This window comes from Furipterus horrens, unplaced genomic scaffold, assembly GCF_987537825.1.
Source record: "Furipterus horrens unplaced genomic scaffold, mFurHor1.1.pri manual_scaffold_11, whole genome shotgun sequence".
Classification (NCBI taxonomy): Eukaryota; Metazoa; Chordata; class Mammalia; order Chiroptera; family Furipteridae; genus Furipterus; species Furipterus horrens.
In genome coordinates this window covers 81,161,653-81,181,838 of record NW_028327181.1, presented here as the reverse complement: position 1 = coordinate 81,181,838, position 20,186 = coordinate 81,161,653, and the positions used below count along the sequence as shown (strand labels likewise).

Sequence of the window (20,186 nt, the reverse complement as noted above, 5' to 3'; positions counted from 1 at the left end):
CAACAACCCAGCGAGGAGGATGTCATTGTCCATTCTTATAGGTGAGGAAACAGATTCTAAGAGATTAGGTATGTTTCCAAGTTTACAGCTAATAGGGGTCAGATCCTCAGTCAGATCCTTGCATCTTCACTTACTGGATTTGTGGCTTTTGGCAAGTTCATTAATTCTCCTGAACCTCAGGTCCTTCATTTTATAAATGGGGATAATAATAAGAATAGTACAAGTACCTTGGAGGTTGGGAGGATGAAATGAAAGTCTGTTGTCTGCTGCTCTGTCTGTCTGCTGGGCAGGAAATGCCCTCATGGACGTGCTGCAGACCCTACTGCTTAAGGATGATGCTTCCTAGGCACCGTGAATGGAGCACTTCCTGTCTGGGTGTCCTGAGTCCTCAAAGAGTTCCCAGAACAGAGAGGACATAGTTGTCTCCGTCTATTTGGGAAAGACCCCTCAAACTTGGAGAGACCTCATCTGGCACTGCACCCAGGGAGCCTGGGTTCTGCCCTGGCCTTGCCACTTGTTTAACCTTCCGGGACCTCTGTCTCCTTATAAATTGGAGTACATAATATCTACCTAATAGAATTGTGAGAATGATAATATATGTGATAGGGCCTTTCAAAAAGAAGTTGCTTAATAAATGTTTACAAAGAAAGGGGAGCAAAATGTATGTCAACTGAAGACTACGTGCTGGAAGAAAAGCAATTGGTCCAGTTTTTGTGTGGTTATAGTTCATGCCCCTCCATATATCATGTAAGTACATTGCATCGTGTTCTTTATTGTCTCATGACCTCAGGGCCAAGAGGCCTTCAAGAATCACATGGCACACCCCTCCAATGCTCAGAGAAGGGAAGTTATTTGCCTGAGCTTCTATAGGTAGAGTTGACCTGTGTTGCCCAGGCTCCCTCCTTCTCTATTGCTCCACCCTAATTCTTGGGGCTCTGTTGTTTTTATAGGATTATAGTCTCCCAGAGGGCAGGTACATTTGCACCCTCTGTCCCCTCCCTGACATGCATGCTCTGCTCAGAAAAGACACTTTGAAGGAAGCTGCAGACATGCGGGATGTGACTGGCCATAGCTGAGCTGGCACTGTTGTGTTCATGTGGCTTTGACTCCTCAGCAGGCCGGCCGGAATCCTGTACCATTCAGGAAACCCTGGGCCTCAGTTCCAGGTCTCCTCAGGGAGGCGGGGAAGAGAACAGGTTCCTTTTTCAGTTATCCCCCTGGACCTCCTGCTCTTCTCGCTGCCAGAGGGGTAAGAAGGCTCCATGTAGGCCACTCCACGTCCTTGAGGGGAGCTGATCTGAGAAGCTTTGTCCTAGGGTCCCACCTCTGTCTCAGGCCTTCTGGTCACCTACTCTCTTTTAGCAGGTAGCTGGCTGCTGTGAGAGGCTCTTAGCTGATGTGAGACTATAGACCAGGGGACTGGAAGCTTTTTCTGCTCTCTCTCTCTTTAGGCACCAAGAAAAATTGTGCTAGCTGCATCCAGAATAATTTGTTTCAATATTTTATTTATTTATTTTTAGAGAGATGGGAAGGGAGGGAGAAAGAGAATGAGAGAAATATCAATGTGTTGTTGCCTCTCACATACCCCCAACCAGGGACCTGGCTCACACTCAGGCATGTGCCCTGACTGGGTATCAAACTGGTGACCCTTTGGTTCACAGGCCAGCACTCAATCCACTGAGCCACACCAGTCAGGGCCTGTCCTGTTTTCTCATTCATTCATTCATCATTCGTTCATTGCAGTCCCCACAGTACCTAGTATTATGCTGGCCTCATAACATTCCTTCTTTCCTTCCTCCCTTCCTCCCTCCCTTCCTTTCCTTCTTTTCAACAATACTACAAGAAACAGACTTATGTCCTGGCTGGTGTGGCTCAGTGGATTGAGCGTAGGCCTATGAGCCCAAAGATCACGGGCTGGACTCCCACTCAGGGCACATGCCTGGGTTGCGGGTTAGGTACCCAGTTGGGGGCGTGCAAGAGGCAACCAATCAATGTTTGTCTTACACATCAATGTTTCTCTCCCTCTCTTTCTTCCTCTCTCCCTCCCCTCTCTCTAAAAATAAAATAAATAAAATCTCAAAAAAAGTAAGACTTATAAGGGAAGTACTATTATCTCTATTCTACAGGTATGCAAACTGAGGCACCAGAGATTACATAATTTAACAAAACTTCACAGATAAGACGTGGCACAGACCCCCACTTACAGTACCATGCTTTACCCACACTAACCCAAGACTCTTGGAACCCAGAGTTCTCACCCAAGCACCACAATCCTCACCACCCACCAAACCTGCACCCGAGCCAATGCAGACCTCAAGACACCTCCAGACCCAGACCCCTGACGCTCCCTTGGAGCTCATGGATATGTCCTCAACAGTGGTGTCCCGAGCATGGAGCTGCAACCCACGGCTGACTCCGTAGCTTTTCAATTTGCTCAATAAATCCTTGCTGAATGGGATAGAAACAAGGTGCCTTATGTACAAGTTGCCCTTGGTAAGTGTAAAAGCTTTAAGGAGTGCATATTTTCTTTCATAGGTATCTAGTGAATGCTTATTGTTTGGGTTTATCAGTTCGGTTCTTCCTTGTTCTATATTATTTTCTGTCCGAGGCTGTATTTAGGCAGAACTGGACTGTTTCCATCCCAGGTACTCTTTAGAGGTCAGCAGGGCCACTTACACATTGGCCCGCCAGAGACCCGAAATGTGGGCTACACCACTCTGGCCAGAGCATCCCAGAGCCTCTGGAATCTTGCTGTGGATCTAAGGATTTCCACTCCAGGAGAAATTCTGGGTAAGAGTTTGAAGGTGAGAGAGGACTCATTGGAACTCGGTACCCTGTCTGTTCCTCAGGTAATGCTACCCTTAGGTGGCGTAGACCCTGGGTCAGTGAGAGGGGGTGTAGAGGAGATGGATGTTAGCTGTCAGTACAGCGGTGTCCAATAAGCAGAGAGGAATATCGCTCTCTCTCTCTCTCTCCTGGTCCAGGTACTGACCAGGACACTTCTCATGATTCCAGTCAGGAGTAGCAACTCCCTGAAGCCCCTAACAGTGTTTCTTACCACTCCTCATTCTCCTCCCCAGCCTTGATGCCTCCTTCTCAAAGTTCCGTAGAGCTACCAGGTTAAATGCCTGGTTCTCCTCCAAAGTTGAATTTTTATTTTTTATTTTATTTTTATCAAGAAGCCAAATTCACCTCTGGGTCCCAGGGGCAGAAGTTCTACATTGGGAAACAGAGGCAGTGGTTAACAAGACAGCCCCATGATGCCTGTTTCCATAATGAAAGGTTCTAGCAAGGGCTTACCCTTGCTAGACTCATAACAAAAGACATTTTATTCTCTGTGAGGAACTCTTAAGTTCCTTAAAGGCAGATTCATTTCTATATTCCCACCACCTACGACAGATACTCAAGAAAGATGTAGAATAAATGTGGAATTATTTAACCCCCACTTACCTGAGAAGGGGAAATCTGAGGGCTCCTCTGGGCCCCATTTGGAGAATTCTACTAACTTCTAAGAGATCTCGAGAGAAGAAGAAACCCCAGTCTTTAGTGTCCCCAAGCCTTCACTGAGTACCTGCTATATGTGAGGTGGTATGCTAGGTGCTGGAAAGGCAACAAGAAATATGATCTTATCTCTTTTCTCAAGTGGCTCATACTCTGCTTAGGGAGGCAAAACAAAAGCACCGAGAAAGCAAAATCCCAACCCAACCCAACCAACAACAAGAGACAACATAGCTTCTATAAAAGTAACAGCAAGGGGGTGGTGTCATAATTATAGGACAGAGGCAGGAGGACCCCTATCTTGGAATGGCATGAGATAACTTTGTGGGGGCAGACTTTCTGCTCAGAATTCATTGTCCCGTCAAAAAGTGCTCACCTTGGCTTAATATGTTAACACACATTCATGTCATTTAATAATATTCATTAAGTCTTTTTCTCTCTCCAGTTACTGTTAGGTGGAAATGTGTGCTTTCTGTACTCAGGAGACTTACAGAGATGGACACTGAACCAAAAATAGATGTATATTTACAAATCGTTAGCAGGATCAATAAAAGCATAGATAAAGTAAGCTCTGGAGATATGGTTCAGGAATTAGCATTTTGAACAAACTCAGGTAATTTGTAAGAACCCTAGAATTTGAAAACCACCTTTCTGGGCCCGATAAAGATTTTGGTGAGAAAATTGGAAAGGTTTTAAACCCTCTCCTGATCAGATTTGTATTCTAAAAAAGGTCACTCTGGTTTTGGGAGAAGGCTCTGGTTTTGGGATGGATGCAGACAGCGGAGTAATTGGGGAGGCAGATACACTGTCTCAGGTGAGGGGTAATCTAGTTTAGTACAAGGTGTAGGGCTGGAGATTTGTCAGAGGGAACTGATTCATTAGATACTTTGTAGAAGGAACCTTTATCACTTATACCAGTAACATTTATGTATGTCATTTACTTTTTCTGATTAGATTATACATGATAGTTGCAAAACTTCAGACATACAGGAAAAGAAAGAAGAAAACAAAGGTAAATATTTTGGTATTTATTCTTCTGGCTTTTTCTATACACACATACTCAGACATATGGATCTAATTCGTTGTTGTTTACTATAATGGAGCAATTCTGTAGTACTTGTTTGATTCCTGATTTTCAAGAAAACAATATATCATAAGCATCTTTTCAGGTGAATATAGATGATATCATTTTAAATGTCTGGATGGCATTCCACTGAGTAAATGTGCCCTAGTTTATTTGCCAATCCCCTACTGATATTTAGGTTGTTTCCAATTTTTCACATCATTATAAACAACCTCTTTCCTTCCATACTCATATTTGAACACATAAATGTTTATTTCCTTAGAATAAATTTTTGTTAGCGGGATTACTGCGGCACTGACAAATTGTCTAGGTTTAATTACACATACTCACACTGTGTCTTAAGGGGAGTTGTAGACTATGAGGATACCGAAGTCAGGGACCGGAAGTCTTCCTTTTGAAGGCGTTGGACTATTACAACCATACCCTGGCTTTTCCCAGCCTTTTCATTCCCTGGCATGGATGTAATGTATGCGGTCCGAGCTCAAGACCTGTCCCAGCTCTCCACCCCCCAGCCTGGCATCTTGGCTGGGGCCTCCTCAGCCCTCCCAGCCCTTACGAATCCGTCCCCCTGCTCCCCTCCCCCACCGCGGTAGGGCGTGTTAGGAAGAAGTTTAGGCAGGCAAAGATTGCACAATCTACGGTTTGAAAAGGAAATCGAGGAAGCGCGGGGAGGAAAATCAAGCGTCCCAAAGGCTGAGCCCCAGCAGCCAGACCAAGCCGCCTGCAGTCACCCTTCCAGCACTACTCGCTGGGCTCGAATCCCTCGCCTTCCACCCCGTCCCCAGCCTAGCCCTTTGCTGGGTATCAGCCCTTTAAGAAGCTGTCAGGGTGGTGCTGCTGGCCCCGCCCCGCTGGGAGGGCCTCGAGGGAGAGGAGGGGTTGGTGGTGGCTGAAGCTGGGGTGGGGTGGGGGGGGGCGCTGGTTCTATTTTTAGCTCCGGGTCGGGTCACGTGACGGGAGTGACGTCTCCGAATGTTGTTGTTGGTGGCGGCGGCGAGCGGAGCTGGAGGAGCCGCCGCAAAGATGGAGGAGCCGTCGGGGAGGTGCTGCCGCTGCTGCCGCCGCCGCTGCTGTCGCCGCCCCCCGCGAAGCCGGAGCTCGAGCCACAGGGGGTGAGCGTACCGCACCACCCCGTCTCCCACCTCCCTCGGGCCCCCGGGACGCGAGGCGGCCCACCCTCCTCCTGCCGTCGTTGCCTGCGGGCGCCCAGCGAGCGCGCCGCGCTCCGCGCCCCCCTTCCTTCCTCCCGGCTCCCGGTGCCGGCCGGCGCCCCCTCGGAGCATCGCCAGCTCGGGAGCCGGGCCTTGGAGTTACAGCGCGCGCCCCTCCCCGCTCCTCCCTTGCAGGGGCGCTTTCCTGCAGGTAAGGGAGGGGCCCGCCTTCCAGGGACCCGCACTCCCAAATGGCTGGGACACGGCTGGGGCTGTCTGATTTGTCCCCTCCCGAGTGGCGCATATTGCGTTGCAGAGCGATTTGAACCCTGCACCCGGTTTCTATGCAGACCCCTCTTCTCTGGACAACCCTTTCTTGGTACTCTTAGGTGAGGGGTGCTGCCCAGTCCACAGCGCTTCTACCCGTACCTAAGAACGCATTCTTCATTTTGTGTCCTAGAGTTCCGTGCATGAGGAGGGGGCCTACGGGCCCACCTTACTTCTTGTCTCCCATTATTCTCACCCTCTCTCCCGTGAGGCGTTACTGCGTTTGTTCCCACCCTCTTCTGTCTGACACCCTGGAGCCAGAGAGAGAGGGAGAACTAGGAGATGCAAGCTCCTTGCTTCTTGTCTGGGGTAGATGCCCCCTATTTTTCATCCTGGGTCTGTATCTCATGGAGGCAGTGATACTGCCTGTGTCTTTTAACTTGGGGTAGTGTGCTTCCTTACCCCACCCTTCTCTGGGGCCCTGGGGAAATGAGAACTGGCTGGGTGATAAGTAATTAATCTGGGAGTCTGGTTGGTGGGGGGGGGGAGAAGGAGGGAAGGTGGGGGTGCCCCATTTCAGGACGGAAGTGACCACCTACCCCCACTGTTGGCCTTTTGAGATGATGTGATGGGTAGCAATTGCAGTTGCTTTGTGGGGGCAATGCTCTGACAGTGACCACTGTTCTTCTGGGGCTTGGAATTAGGTTTGGCCATTGGGGTTGGTGATGGTGATGATTGGGTTCATGGTCCAACTGGGAGGGGAGGAGGGAGCCAGGTCATAGGAACAAAAGAAGGCAGGGGATGGAGATCGAGGAGCCTTGGCGAGAGAGATTCCTGACCAGACTGCTGTGCAGGAGTTGAGCTAGGGACTGCGTTTTGCCGTGGGCCTCTTCAGGTTCACAGGATATAGGCAAGGAGGGTCCTCAATCTGTGTTCCAGGCACCATGGCCCCGGAGTCTCTGCTAGCCGTTGAAATGCTGGGCTGGGGATGGTGGGTGAGCCATGTTGGGGGCTTCCTACTTCTCCATTCCTGTCTTCCCTTCCTGTCTCTCCTTCCTGAACACAGCTGGGGATATCTTGGTTTTTTCTAACCCCTTCCCTTGAATCCTCTCTCCCCTTGGACTTGGATCTGGGCTGTATTTTGACAAGCCAGGCAGGGGTCTCTTGAGTTAGAGGGGTGGGCGCCCAGTGTCTCCACTCCATTCTGGAAATGTATGCTTGCCAGGGACTAGAGAGACAGATACCAGGTGCAAGTTACTTGGGGGCAAGGATGGAGGACATGTGAGCGCTGCCAATTTTCCCTTCCTCCCCAACATTTCCTCCTCTGTGGCTGGATCCCATAATTTGGAGAGAGTGTGTGTGGGGGGGTGCAGCAGCATCACATGCCCCACCCCCTCCAAGTAGCTGCAGAGACAAAGGTTTGCTTTCCCTTCTCTAGGGGTGGCATCTTAGCTGAGTGTTTAGAAATGGGATCTGGAGATGGGGGGGATAGTTTATGTTTCTGCAAAAGGGGGGAGGGGGACCAGTTATAGGAGCTGGGGGGAGTACAGTTGGTGCCGAAGTACCAGCTGCTCTTTAATAATTAATTCTTCCTACTCACATCCCTTTGAGGAGGGATGTCTGGAACACGGCATCAGGCTCAGCCAGCCTGCTAGAGGACGCGCTCCTGTTGGTTGGGGGGGGGTGGTTGGGGAGAGACTGCAAGGGGGGGCGGTTCTTGGCATTTTTGGAGCACTGTCGCTTGCTCATGAATGAAAACCTGATGCAGCCTGTGAGGGGGCCTATTGTAGCTTGTAGCTGACTTTGGCTAATTAAACTTTCTCTGCCTTTCTTCTCCCCCACTCTACCTCACCCCAGTCCTGGCCTCAGCCCTCTCTTGAATGGGGACCCTGTCTGGTAGTGCTGGGGAGGGGGTATCATTCTGCCTGAGGTTTTAGGGCAAACAGACCGGGTCTTCTGCCCTCTGCCTCTGCCTCCTCCCTCCTTTCCTTCTCAACCCCCCCACCCCCCCTTTTTTTTTCTAGAAATAGCAGCCTCCTCCATCTGGTTTGTGCAGATGCCTGGAGGAGCTGCGTCTGAGCAGACAAACAGAAATGGGCCGACTGCAAAAATGAATTTGTTAGTCTGGTGCCTTTTTTCCTCCTCTGTTGCCCTCCCCCTTCTCTTAGTTTGGGGCCTGGACATCCAAGTCAGCTACCCCTCATGGCTCTGATAATCCCAGGCTTCTAGTGGCCCAGCTTGGGGAAGGTACAAGGTGATGGAAGCTCTTGGAGGCTGGGGAAAGTGGTTTCTCATGGCCACAGTCAGGAGGAGTCAAGATGAGAGGTCCTTTTTGCCTTGGGATGGGATGTCTGGGCTTATAGCTTTCTGGTGAAGTCTTTGGGGGCAGACCTCAGATTGTGGGCAATCTCAGGTTCACAGGATTTGGTTCAGACAGTTCACCTGGCTGCCTGTGACCTGGGGAGGGGACCCTGGCCACAGTGCTCAGAACTTTGGCCTGCCTCTAGCAGGGGCAGAGTTGGTGTGTTAGGGGAAGGCTGCCAGGTGATGCTAGAGTCCGGGTTCCAGAGAGGCCCTCGGAGGGACACCTGACTCCCCAGGAATTCTGAGGGAGCTGTTTGAGGGACAAGATCCCTGCAGGGCAGCACTGTAAACTTGTGACTTTTGGGGCATTACATTGCTCCTTACTCCCTCACTTGCCTGCCCTTCTCCTCCTACCCTCTGCCAGAGTCTTTATTGCTCATGAATGGGGTGTGGGGGGTGTCCCCCTAGGGTTTTTGCTCTAACTCCCCTGCCTTAGCCATGAGCTTGCAGGATGAGATGATTCCCTCATTCCTTGCCTGGCCATCCTGGCTGGAGGTTGTAGGTGAGTTTGGATCCTGGGGTGGGACAGGGGTCTGACTGAGAGAGTTGACAGGGTGTGGACAAGGCCTTGGGGGTCTGCGTACTTATGATGTCAAGGAAGTTGGGCTGCTCACTAGTTTGTGATCCAGGAGCCACATAGCTCTTGTTCCCCAAACTACCCAGCGAGACCCTCATATAACAATAGTCAGCAGTGATTTTTCTCTAGTAGAGGAGGGACCAAATAGCTCTGGTTTTAACCATCACACTGCCCTTTTTCCACTTCATGCCCCGCCCCAGACAAGAATCTATGCCTGTCCTGATCAGGCAGTGAATGCTGCTTTGTTTCCCATGGAGGCCCCTGTTCACTGGGGAGGCTTGATGTGGGTATATTGGCAGACACTCTGCAGGTGGACAGGGCTCAGGGATCTGCTGCATCCTTCAGGGTGGGGAGGAGTCCTGAGCCCTTGGGAGTTCTAGAAACCCTTTCCTCTTATTCCCAGGGGGTGAGGACCATGGGGGCTCAGGACTTGATATTGACTTAAGTTTTTGTACCTTTGAGGCTCTGCCCCTTCTGAGCATCCTGCTGTGGAGGTGTATTTTACTAGGCACATGGGTTGGGCCACTTGGGCTGCTGGGAATCGTGGGAATTTCTGAAGCTGTGTTCCCAGCCCACGGGAAAGGGTGTGAGCGGGACTGGGTGCCAGCCCCGGGTGGGCACGGGCTGAGCTGTCTGCCCACGCTGGCCCCGCCAGGGCACCAACAGCCCCACCTGCTGCATTCCTGAACTTGGCCCCAGCCCTGTACAGCCTCTTTTGTCCTTGCCCCACACCTGTGCTCATTCAGTCCCTTCACTATGCTCCCTCCCACCTTCCCCACCTGAGTGCACCTTTCTCCAGCTATAGAATCCAAATCCTATGGGGAAGAGCAAGGAGCAAGTAGGCCTGTGAAGACTTGAGGTTTTCCTAGTGTATGTGTGTGTGTGCATGTGTGCGTGGGCATGTGTATGTGTGTGTATGTGTGTGTGTTCTTGTGTCCCCTCCATGGCTGACTCCCCCGCTACTCTGCTCCATATGGACCTCACCCCTGGGAATCCTTGATGAGAATTCAAGGCTAACTGAATTTATCTTGCCAGGAGGTGGGGCTATCCAGGGGCAGAGCTGATTGCCTGTTCCTCACTGGAGGGGCATAGTTAGGGCTTAAACATCCAGCTTTTCTTAGCCTCATCTGATTGCTTTCTGCTACCTCACTTTCACTGGGTTTTGGACGGCTTACCTTCATTTGCAAGAAAATGAATGAGATCATGTCTGAGGTGGATCGTGGGCTGTTTAGGGATGAGCCCATATGGGTGCATGTGTAGTATCTGAGGTTTGAGGACTAGCTCTAGGAGGAGTGGGGACACATTGGCAAACTCATGTCCTTTTTTTTTTTAATCCTCATTCAAGGTTAGTATCTTGATTTTAGAGAAAGAGGGAAGAAGAGAGAAAGAACCATCAATAGGTTGTTTCCCGTACTTGCCCTGACCGGGGATGGAACCCGCCACATTTTGTTGTATGGGACAATGCTTCAGTCAACTGAGTCACCCAGCCAGGGCCTCATGGTCTTTTAATATTGGGACATACTCTATTACAGTACTGTATTGGCCTTCACAGGCCTACTGCTCGGCCTTTGGGGGCCTTATACTGGTTGGACCCATAGCCTGGTAGGCAGCACTGACTGGATTTCATACCTTGTACAGGGCATAGCCTATACAACGTACACGAAGCCCTGGGCTTGCGCCCTGGACCCAAATCTGTGGGGTGTTGGATGTGGGGTGAATGTCTCTGCCTTTCCAAATTCCTGGAAACAGTGTGGGCTATGGGTAGAAGAGGATTGCCCTTTTTCCCTGACCAATTGTTGAATGGGAGAGACTAGGATAGAAGCACATCACATTTTGAGAGCTGGGTGGCACAAGAATCAAAGAGTAGAGAAGAGATGACACTCACCTGAGAGTCCCAACTCAGGCTGCTGGGGCTGGGATACCAGTTTCTCCCTTAACTTTGGCCAGGGACTCCAGGTCAGCCCTCCATCTCCACACTGCCATGGACAGGATTCAGAAGCCTCCCTGCACTTTCTTCTTTGTGCACATTTAGCCCCACGTGGGGCACCCTTGGGAGTCTGTAAGGTCTCTCTGCCTGGCAGTGGGCACTGTCACCTGAAAAGGGGTTTGTGTGGGTGTGACTGCTGTAGCCATCTCCCTTCCCTTGAGTGCTGGCAGCCTTACCAGTTAGAAGCCAGCCAGGGTTTGGTCCAGTTCTGCGATTCCCTCTGTGCCCTTAGGCAACTGTCCCTTTCCTTCACCAGGTGTAAACTAACAAGCTCTGAGGTCTCCTTCAACTCCCAAATTCCTGAGTTGGGGGCCTCTAACCCTGCTCCATCTCTCCTCAGGGATGCCGTTTTGAGTGCCTGACTGCCTCGCCCAGAAGGATGGCCTCGGATGGGCATTAGAGGCACAGCGGCCCCGGGCTCCTGTCCCGTCCGTCTGTCTGTTATCGTCTGTCTCTCTTGACATCATCGCAGCTCCATCCCCTCCTGTCCCAGCCCCCAACGCCAGCTTCCTGCAGGCCCAGAGCCGGCATGAACTCTCCCACCGAGTCGGGTAAGAGCTGGGAGGCTGGAGAAGGGCACCCTGGGGTGGCTTTGGCTACAATGGACAGTGCCGGCATACAGCCCAGGCCCCTCTCAGCCGTAAGGGAACAAGGGGGTCAGGCATGGAGAAGCATTGTGAGAAAAGGAGAGAAGTGAGTCTGAAGTTATTGATCACAGGGTGCACCTGAGAATTAATGGGTCAACAGTCTGGACTGGCCCTTGGAGGGCTTGGGTCCAACCCTGTCCCCATGACTGTGCTGAGAGGCGGTGTGGATCCTTGAGTCTCTCTGGGCGGCCTGGGGATGATGTTGGAAGAAGTTCTCTACAATAGCTTAGTGCCAAGCTTCCTTTTTGTGGTGGTGGCTCTTCTTGGTGGTGTGTTTCTCTGTGCCCCATACTTTTTTTTGTTACCAGAGGTTTGCAGGGTCTTTGGCTTTGGTCTGTGTTGGGGTATGTGGTATTGCAGTGGGGGCACAGGACATGTAGGTGGAGGAGTCTTGGCTTTCTGCTTTGAGTCACGTACACTACCCCTTCTCTTGTTGGGCCCTAGACATGGTAGATTCCTAATCTGGGGTCTTAGACTCAGAGATTTCCTATTCTCTGCTCTTAGGAGCCTCCCTCATGCTGCCAGAAATAGTCTTTGGGTGGGACTCCAGGCCGCTTTGTGTGTGGGTGGGTCTGGGTGTATGCTCATGAGGATGTGTCCAAGTGGCCTGAGCTGGACCCTCAGGAGTTTCACAGAAGGGTCATGGGTCACTGTGGTCAAAGTAATAACTGCCTTCTTTCCTTGGCTGTCTCCTTCTCTACAGTCTTAAAGGGTCAGAGTCCTTCTGGCTCAATAGCTTATCCTGTCTCCCACATCTTTTTCTATAGGGGTGGAGGGATAGTTTTCCTTGTAGAGATAGGGAACCTGGGGCCTAGAGATGAAAACCTGTTTGCAGGAGAGACAGAGCAGCGTCCGGGAGGAGTCTGGGCACCTTCTCATCTCATTCCCCTTTGTCAGAGTCCTGGGGGGTCCAGCAGACTCAGAGGAACTAGAAGCTGGTGGGATTGTTTGGCTTTGTGCCATTTGTTTTGGCCAAGGCTGCGCCCCCTCCCCTTTCCCTTCCCTGCAGGCAGAGTAGAGTGCCAGCTGGAGAAGGCTGGGCTCCCAAGACTCACTGAGTCTGCTCTGCCTGATGAGCCCCCTTCTGCAGCGGTTGTGCTTCCCTTTCGGATCCTCCCACCTCTTCTCTTGCCTTCATTTGACCTGTAGGGACTGTGACAGGTGTTAGACATGGAGAGGTCTAAGTGACTCGCATGCTGGAGGGTGAACTGTTGAGCTCTGACTTCCTGCTTCCTCCCTTGAGAGGAGAGGCCTGGTGGGTTTTCATCACTTCCTTGCCCATCTCAGCTGGACACTGCCCCCTAGCAGGGTTGGTTGTCCCTGGCAGCAGTGCCAACTGCAACTTACCTCTGACCTACTGTGTGGCCTGTCCAGGAACCACCTCCAGTCACATCAGCGCTGGAGTCTGCGGCAGGGCCAAGGGAATGGAAGCTACCCAGAGGTATCTGTTGGTGGCTTGGGGTGGACATTTCCCAGTTTTGGGATTTCATTCTCTTAAAAAAAAAAAAAAAAAAAAAAGGCTGAAATAATCAGCCTCAGGAAGATGAGGTCACTGGGTTGCCTTTCCAGATGCTGGTGGTCCCAGTTCCCTTTGCAGCTACTTCTGCAAGGGTTAGCAGGAGTGTGGTGGTAGTTGAAGGCTTCCACCAGCGCAGGAGGCAGGCAGCCTGGGAGTGGCCACTGAGCCCTGCCAGGAAGGGCCTCCTGAGTGGGGCCTATAGAATTGACTGCGCCTCCTGGCCGGCTTTCCAGCTCCCCCCAGTAGGGGGAGATGCTGTCCTCTCATGTTTGGGAAGGAGGGCGAGGAGGGGGCCCGAGACTGGGGACCTCATTTTAGAATTGTGGGGAGGCCTCAGAACGGGGATCATTGCTTGGGGGCACCCCCCTGAGGTCCTTCCCACCGAGTTTTCCTGGGGCTATGGGACTGGCTCTCGCACTTGTGGAGTTAGAGCTGCTCTGGGGACAGCACCTCCACATAGCTCATCCATTTTCAAGGAGCCCAGCATCTGCTGCTCCCAGAGCTCAGGGTGGCATTTGGGCTGGGGTTGTAGGTGCCCAGCGCCAGACAGAAGCTTGGATACCGTGTGCCTTTGGACTCCACGGAAGTAAAATGAAACCACGAATTGTAGCTAGAGCACGTGGGTGTCCACTTTCCCTGTGGACACCCTGTAGAGAGGTCCAGGAAGAGCAAGGGACCTCAAAGCTGGGGAGAAAGGGAATGTGCGTGGTGAGAACGGTTAGTCCCCAGGGCCTGGGTGGCCCGGCCCCTGAGCGCCCCCACCCTCTCCCGGATCCTCGAAGACTTGTTCCTCTTTCCTTAGGACATAGAATAGCACTGTTCTTGGTTGGGTTCCCATAAATTCCTCTCAGTGCTGGAGCCTTCCTATTTGATAAGTCCTTGCTGACTATCCCCAACACGTGAGACCCTGAGCTTGGCCTGTGAAGAAAAATAGAAGGTGGTTCATCCCTGCCCTCGTAGCAAACAAGTTAGTAAGAGACAGTTCTGGGTGAGGGGTTGCAGGCAGGGACTTGGGGCGATTTGCTTCTGGGGCTTACCCCTCCTCCTTGGGGAGTGGGAGCTTATCAACTTACTTCTAGGCTGGGCTGAGCGCCAGCATTTGACCTGATTTGCCTCTTTTCTAGTCCTGGGTACAGGCAGAGCCCATTGAGGGGGCTGCCTGCTTCCCTGAGGAGGCCTCTCCCTGGTGTCTGACTTCTCTTCAGGCAAAAGGGGGCTTGAGGAGGTAGGCTTTCTTTATTTTTCTGGAATTGATCATGTCCGCTTTTATCAGTGGTATTAAAGGACTGGCAGAAACTCTCCCCGGCCTGGGTTTGGCCCGACTAGATTGGAGGAGCTGCCCTGAGACCTGGGACCTAAGCCTGCTCTGCTCACTGCCCTGTCTCTGTGCCACTGCCCAGAGGAGAGGGCAAGAGTGAGGCCCGCTGTGCAAACCAGTCTAGATGGCGACAGGGCTCTAGGAGAAGGCGGCCAGCTTCCTTAGTCCCAGCGTGGGAGGGAGACAAGCTTCATGACAACACCTGCCTGCCCAGCACCTCCCAACACACTCCACACTTTCTCTCCTTTCCCAGGAGGGAGGGAAGGAGGGTAGCTGCCCCCTCCTTTCTGGGTGACCAGAGAAACTGGGGCATGGGTGTGGGGTGGAGCCAGGAACCTCGGTGTCCTGCCTCCCAGTCTCCAGCTCAGGCTCTGCCTCTGAGCCCCTGGGGAAGGCGGGCAGCCAGCCCTGAGGAGGAGAAAGTGGGTCATTGCCAGTGTGGGGTAGGGTTTGGGACGTGGACTCCTAGTGTCCCTTCTCCACTCAGGTGCCTCTGGCACACCTCTGTGCTCACTATGGGTTGGGGTCTACTCCACTTCCTCTTCCCTACTCCATTATTCCAAAAAGGATTGGAGGCTTAGAATGGGATGGTGGGAGGAGGCAGGGACAGCCCTGAGGGGATGTGGAAGATGCCAAAGTAGGTGTTCATGTTTTTGCTGGACTTGGTTTCAAATGATAGGGTTCAGCTAGCACCTAGCATGGGACCTGGCATATGGCAGCACCCAGACTATGCCAACGGGCTGTAGCATGACTGGGCTCAAAGTGCAGGGGAGAACTGGAGGGCAGGCAGGCCTGGTGTCTCCAGGATCCCAGGGTAGCTGACACCCCACACTTTATCTAGGGTGCTCCTGGGCCAGCCCTTGGCTTTTGTACTGTGCGCAGAGTGGACATTGCTTCCCCTCCTTTTGATTAGGCCCTATCCCAGCATTTTGGGCCCAGGAAGTGGGAGCCTGGAGGAGCCCAAGGAGCCAGGTTTGGGTTCCCTTCCTCCAGATGTGGGGGATTAGGAGGCCTGATCCCAGCCTCCAAGGGACAGAACAAGATCATTGTGATTCTGAGGGTGATGGTGCGAGCTCCAGATGAGGCTCATGTACCCCACACTTGGTGGGTGCTGTGTCAAGTGTGTAGGGTGACACATGGGGTGCTGGATGGGGATGCAAAAGAGTCTCGAGCCAGGAGGGTAGGGGCTGTAGAGCAGGAAGGATTGAGGTTAGGCAGGAGGAAGATCTTGTTGCATCACTTGAATCTCAGAAGTGAAAAAAGACGCTTGTCTCCATCCCAGCCTCCTCCCCTATTGCCCTGGAGGATTTGGGGTACTGCATTGAGGGTTGTCTGACTGTGTCTGATGCTTTGTTTCCCACTTCATGCTGTTACTAGAAATCATAACAGTGTTGGGAATTGCCCCAAGGCCCTGGCTTTGGTCACTTCTGGGTACCCAATCTCCTGGGTGCTCCTATCTTTCCTAAGCAGAGAGTTCTTTCCTTAGGTTTATGGCCACTCAAGGTTCTGGGGGCCCTGCTTTGAGTCATTGTAACTGGTGACTTCCTCTCTTCCAGAACAGGGCTCCCCTGCCATACTCTCATGTGCCTGGGGCAGGCAGAGAGAGCCAAGACAGGGCTAGCCAGCCCTTCCGGTTGCTCCCAGCGTGGGTGGGTGGAGTCCTGGGCTGGGAGGGGCTGCTGCCCCTGTCTTTCTGGGCTCCCTTGAGTCTGCTGCCTGTCACCCCACTGAGGGGACCTTGCCCTTAATTTCCCCTCCTTTTGAGAGCACCTGGTTGACCAGGATGAGTTAGGGGTTGGGGGTGGTGAACATGGTCCTGAGACCTATGTTGAGGTGTCCACCAACCTCAGACCCCTGTGAGGGCACTGCTCCATCACAGTCTTTCCAGACAACCTTGCCTAAGAAGCTGAGGCTCCAGATACTTGTTTAGGTCTTGTTCCCCCCTCACCCCCAAATATACATCTTGCCAGCCAGTCTGTGGCCTGGGAATGTCCACCTCTGCCACCTCCCCTGTCCATGTTCTCCCCCACCTGAGGGCAGGAGGCACATTTGCAGTCCCAGGCTGACAGGTGCTGATTGGGAAGATGGGCTTCAGGAACCATAGCCACTGTGTCCTTGGTTGGCCAGCTCCTGCCGGACTCCCGACAAGAGGGTGAGGTCATCCAGTCCAGGGAGAGGACAGGTGTCCCTGGCTCCATGCCTGGAGTTGGGGGCAAGAAGGGGCCAGGAGGGGGCTCCAAAATAGCAACTGTGACATCAGGAAGGGGGAGGGGGACACAGACCCAGGAATAACCAGGCTATTAAAAGGCTCCAGTGAGGTCAGGGGGCCAAGTGGGATCTCTGTACCAGTGGGAGGCACAACCTGAGGAAAAGGGACGGGTCAACAGTGGGCAGGGTAGGTGGGTATCACTGGTTCTCATGGGGCACCAGCCCTGGGTCCCACTAGCACCCTAGAACAGGAGCTACTCTGTTAGGTCTGGGGCTGGCAGCCTCTTGGTTCTTCTTAGAGGGGCTCCAATCTCAACTCTGTTCCTGCATAGGTACTGGGGGTCATTGTACCTGTCAACGGAAGCCCTGGGGCAGCTTCATGTGCTTCCTTGTGCAGGAGGTAGTGGTCTGTGGTAGTTAGAGCTAAGACATTTCAGCCCTACCATTTAAGCAGTTATATGACCAGGGTTGAGTGGCTTCATCTCTCAGTGCCTTGGTTTCCCCATCTGCATCTATCTTCTGAGGCCATCATGCAGAATAAATAAGTTGATTGTATGTGCTGCTGTTAGCATTACACATGGCACACTGCCGGGGAAGAACTACCTGTGCTCTGAGAACGGGCAGGTGCTCCCAGATACCCCTCCCTGGGCCGGGTTGAATCCTGTCTAGGAAGAGTCTACTGTCCCTTGAAAGGAAGCTGAGCAGCCTTTGGAGGTGATACCCCAATAGGTTGGAGGGAGCTGCCATTTAGCCCAGGTGTCTCTCTGCTGGTTGAGAGGGTGAAGAGGCACCTCCCAGCTATGAGGGAGAGCAGAAGTTAAATGAACACTCATCAGGTCCTTAGAAGGATTCCAGGGAAGATGCAAGTTTAGGCCAGGTGGCCCTATCTGCCATCCTCTTGGAAGGCCCTTCCTGTTCCTGTACCTGCTCTGGATGTGAGAGGGAAGATAGAGGATGGAATTGTTTTTTTGGTCTCTAGCCCCTCACCTGCCAAGATCAGGGCCAGAGCTGCTCTCAGATGCATGTGTACTCCGGGGGTGCCTTTCCCCAGCCTAGCCTCTGGCCGACCGGCTCTGTGGCCTTGGCCCTGAGTGCAAAGCCCTCCCGTTCCCATCCCCCTGCCTGGCGCTTCCTCCTGGGGTGGAACGCGCCTCCCCCCATGGGGCCTCCGCCAGGCCTGGGCTCCTGGCAGCCAGCCGGCGGCTCCCTGAGCATGCTCCACCTATTTATAGACAGGGCCCTCCCCCAACTGCTATTTCAGTCTCCTGCCAGCTGCCGGCGGCTCATTCGGGAAGGAGGAGCAGGGAGCCGGTTCCATAGCTGTCACCCAGGGCTGGGAGGGAACATAGAGAGCCCGCCTGCCTGCTGAGCTTCCCTTCCTGTCCCCTGAGTGCTAAGCCATACTCCAGCTCCTGAGAACTGGGGACAGGCCGCCGGTCCAATGCCCCTTCAGGGGTGAGCTGGGCCTGTAGCTCTGGGGCCTCCTGGCTTTTACTGCAGCCAGGAGTGCCTAGGCCGGATGAGGCACCTCCCCAAGTGTGGGTCCTGGCAGCAGTGGCCTGAGGGAGCCCCTGAGCAGTGAGGGCCAGCCCCACCACCTTCCCTTTGGCTGACTCCCGCCTCAGGCGGCCCCCTCCCTGGCATGCTGCTGGTGCCCAAGGCTCAGGGGCTTGTGGAGATGCTGCAAACCATCTATGAGACCGAATCCTGTTTCTCAGCAGATGGGATGTCAGGCCGGGAACCATCCTTGGAAATCCTGCCTCGGACCGCTCTGCATGGCATCCCTGTGGCAGGTAAGTGCCTTGGTGTCCCACCTGCTCTCTGCCATTGGGTGTCCTTTCCCTGGTTGCTGAGCATCTGGCTCTGAGACTCACCCAGGTGGAGTCTTGCTTAGATCTTTCGGTGGGGCTTTGTGTTGAGAATATGGGCAGTCAGGGGAGCCATGCTCACTGAGGTGGGTTTTCCTGCCCTCCCTTCAGGCTGCCCCGTGCTTGCTGCATGTCTTTGAGGCCCTATGGCAGGGTCGGTGTTGACTGCTATGAGCTATGGATTGCTAGAGGATCCTGATCTATTGGGCACCATGGTCAGAGGAGGGAAGTGGGTCAGTGACCTGCCTCCAGGCTGGACAGGGGAGGAAGCCATAGCTGAGTGTTCACTCCGACAAAGGCTGCCTTAGCTCCTCCAGCTGGGTTCTGAAGAGTCGAGAGTCCAGTGCAGTGATTTCTGCAAGTCCCCAGTCAGGAGTACCCTGGGAATAAGACACCTAGGGAGGAGGCTTGTGCATCTTGTAGTTAGACAGAGGCTGGCAGCTAGAATGTTGGGGCCCTTTGCTGCCTTAGGTCTTTGCTCCCCCATGTTTCTCCTTCCCCTAGGCCTTGGTTTGTTCCCATCTCATGAGGGTGAAGAGATACCTTCATACAGGCTTGAGGACCCCCTAGCCCTGCCACCTTCTTAGCAGGGACTTTTTTGGCTTTGGGCTGGAGGTGGGGTCCCCCAGAGCTGGGCCACTCCCTCCCTCCCTCCCAGGAACCTGTTGGCAGCATCAGGCCTTTCTGGCACAGCCTTCCCACCAGGCCGGCACCACAAGATGCTTCCTCAAGGGAGGGGCCTACTGGATTCATGCCCGCTTGGCCCCTCCTGGCAGTGGTTTGGCACTTGGGTGTGGGTGTCTGTGTGTGTATGTATAGGGAGTCTTTGCCTTTGGGTACGCGGGTGTAGGTCCCAAACTTTGAATTGGAAGGTGGGAGCTGTGATTTGGCTTTAAACCATCCAGGGATAAGGTTGCAGCTGAACTGGGATGTGTCAGAGAATAAATGTTCTGGGTAGATTTAGAAAACCCTTAGAACAAGGCCTGCCATCCTCCTTGGCAGGGATGCCCATGTGGTCTCCTAGGGTAGGGGCATAACCCTGAGGATCAGCCCTGCAAAGCCCTGCACAGTCCCCTGGGAGGGATGAAAACATCGAGTGTCGGTCTAGCTCTGGGCTAGTTGGGTCTAGCTCTGGCTAAAGATCCTGCCCACTGACCCTTATCCCAAAGCCTCTAGGAGTCAAGGTGGTCTTTTGGGAAGCAAGGGGCTGACTCTGCACAGCATCTCTTGGGGGCAGCTCTACCCCATTTGGCAGATGCCATATCAGTTCACCCATCCTGTTCCTGCTGTCTCGTGCCTCCCAGCAGCAGCTGGTGGGTTGGCCTGAGATTTCCTCCTCAGCATGTTCTATCACCTTCTTTCAGGTTAAACCTCGGAATCCTTACAGGATGGAACCCCACAATCCCCGTCCTCGCCCTAAGGCTGCCTGTGCCTGCACAGAACCTCCCCCAGCCAGTCACTCTTCAGATCCCTGTCACCCCATGCCCTGCAACATGCACACTGCCTAGCCTCCTGCGTGGACACACACTGCCTAGCCTTCTGAGTGGTGGCGTGGTCCATGCTGGCAGGAGGGAGACATGAGTCACCTCAGCGGCTCGGGGAGAGGGCTAAGAATGTTCCCCCTGCGCAACTCTGATGCTGTGTCTGTGACGCGGCTGGGGACAGATATAGGCTGGGAGCTCGGCTGCCTTGTGTGTG

The 20,186-nt window shown here is 53.2% G+C and overlaps 1 protein-coding gene across 5 annotated transcripts in view; it reads left to right on the top strand.

The window, feature by feature from the left end:
• The first annotated feature begins 5,550 nt into the window (after positions 1–5,550).
• The window catches only part of HDAC5 (histone deacetylase 5), a 34,007-nt gene continuing 19,371 nt past the window's right edge, over positions 5,551–20,186 (top strand). The window contains exons 1-3 of one of the 5 annotated variants that reach the window (XM_090291600.1): positions 5,551–5,694; positions 11,269–11,479; positions 18,342–18,413. In XM_090291600.1, coding sequence (XP_090147726.1) covers positions 11,458–11,479; positions 18,342–18,413 — 94 coding nt within the window. In that variant the 5' untranslated portion in view covers positions 5,551–5,694; positions 11,269–11,457. Of the gene's footprint in view, positions 5,695–5,871; positions 5,945–11,268; positions 11,480–17,891; positions 18,414–20,186 lie in introns of those variants that run through there. The other 4 variants (XM_090291598.1, XM_090291599.1, XM_090291601.1 and 1 more) reach the window with 4 other exon arrangements.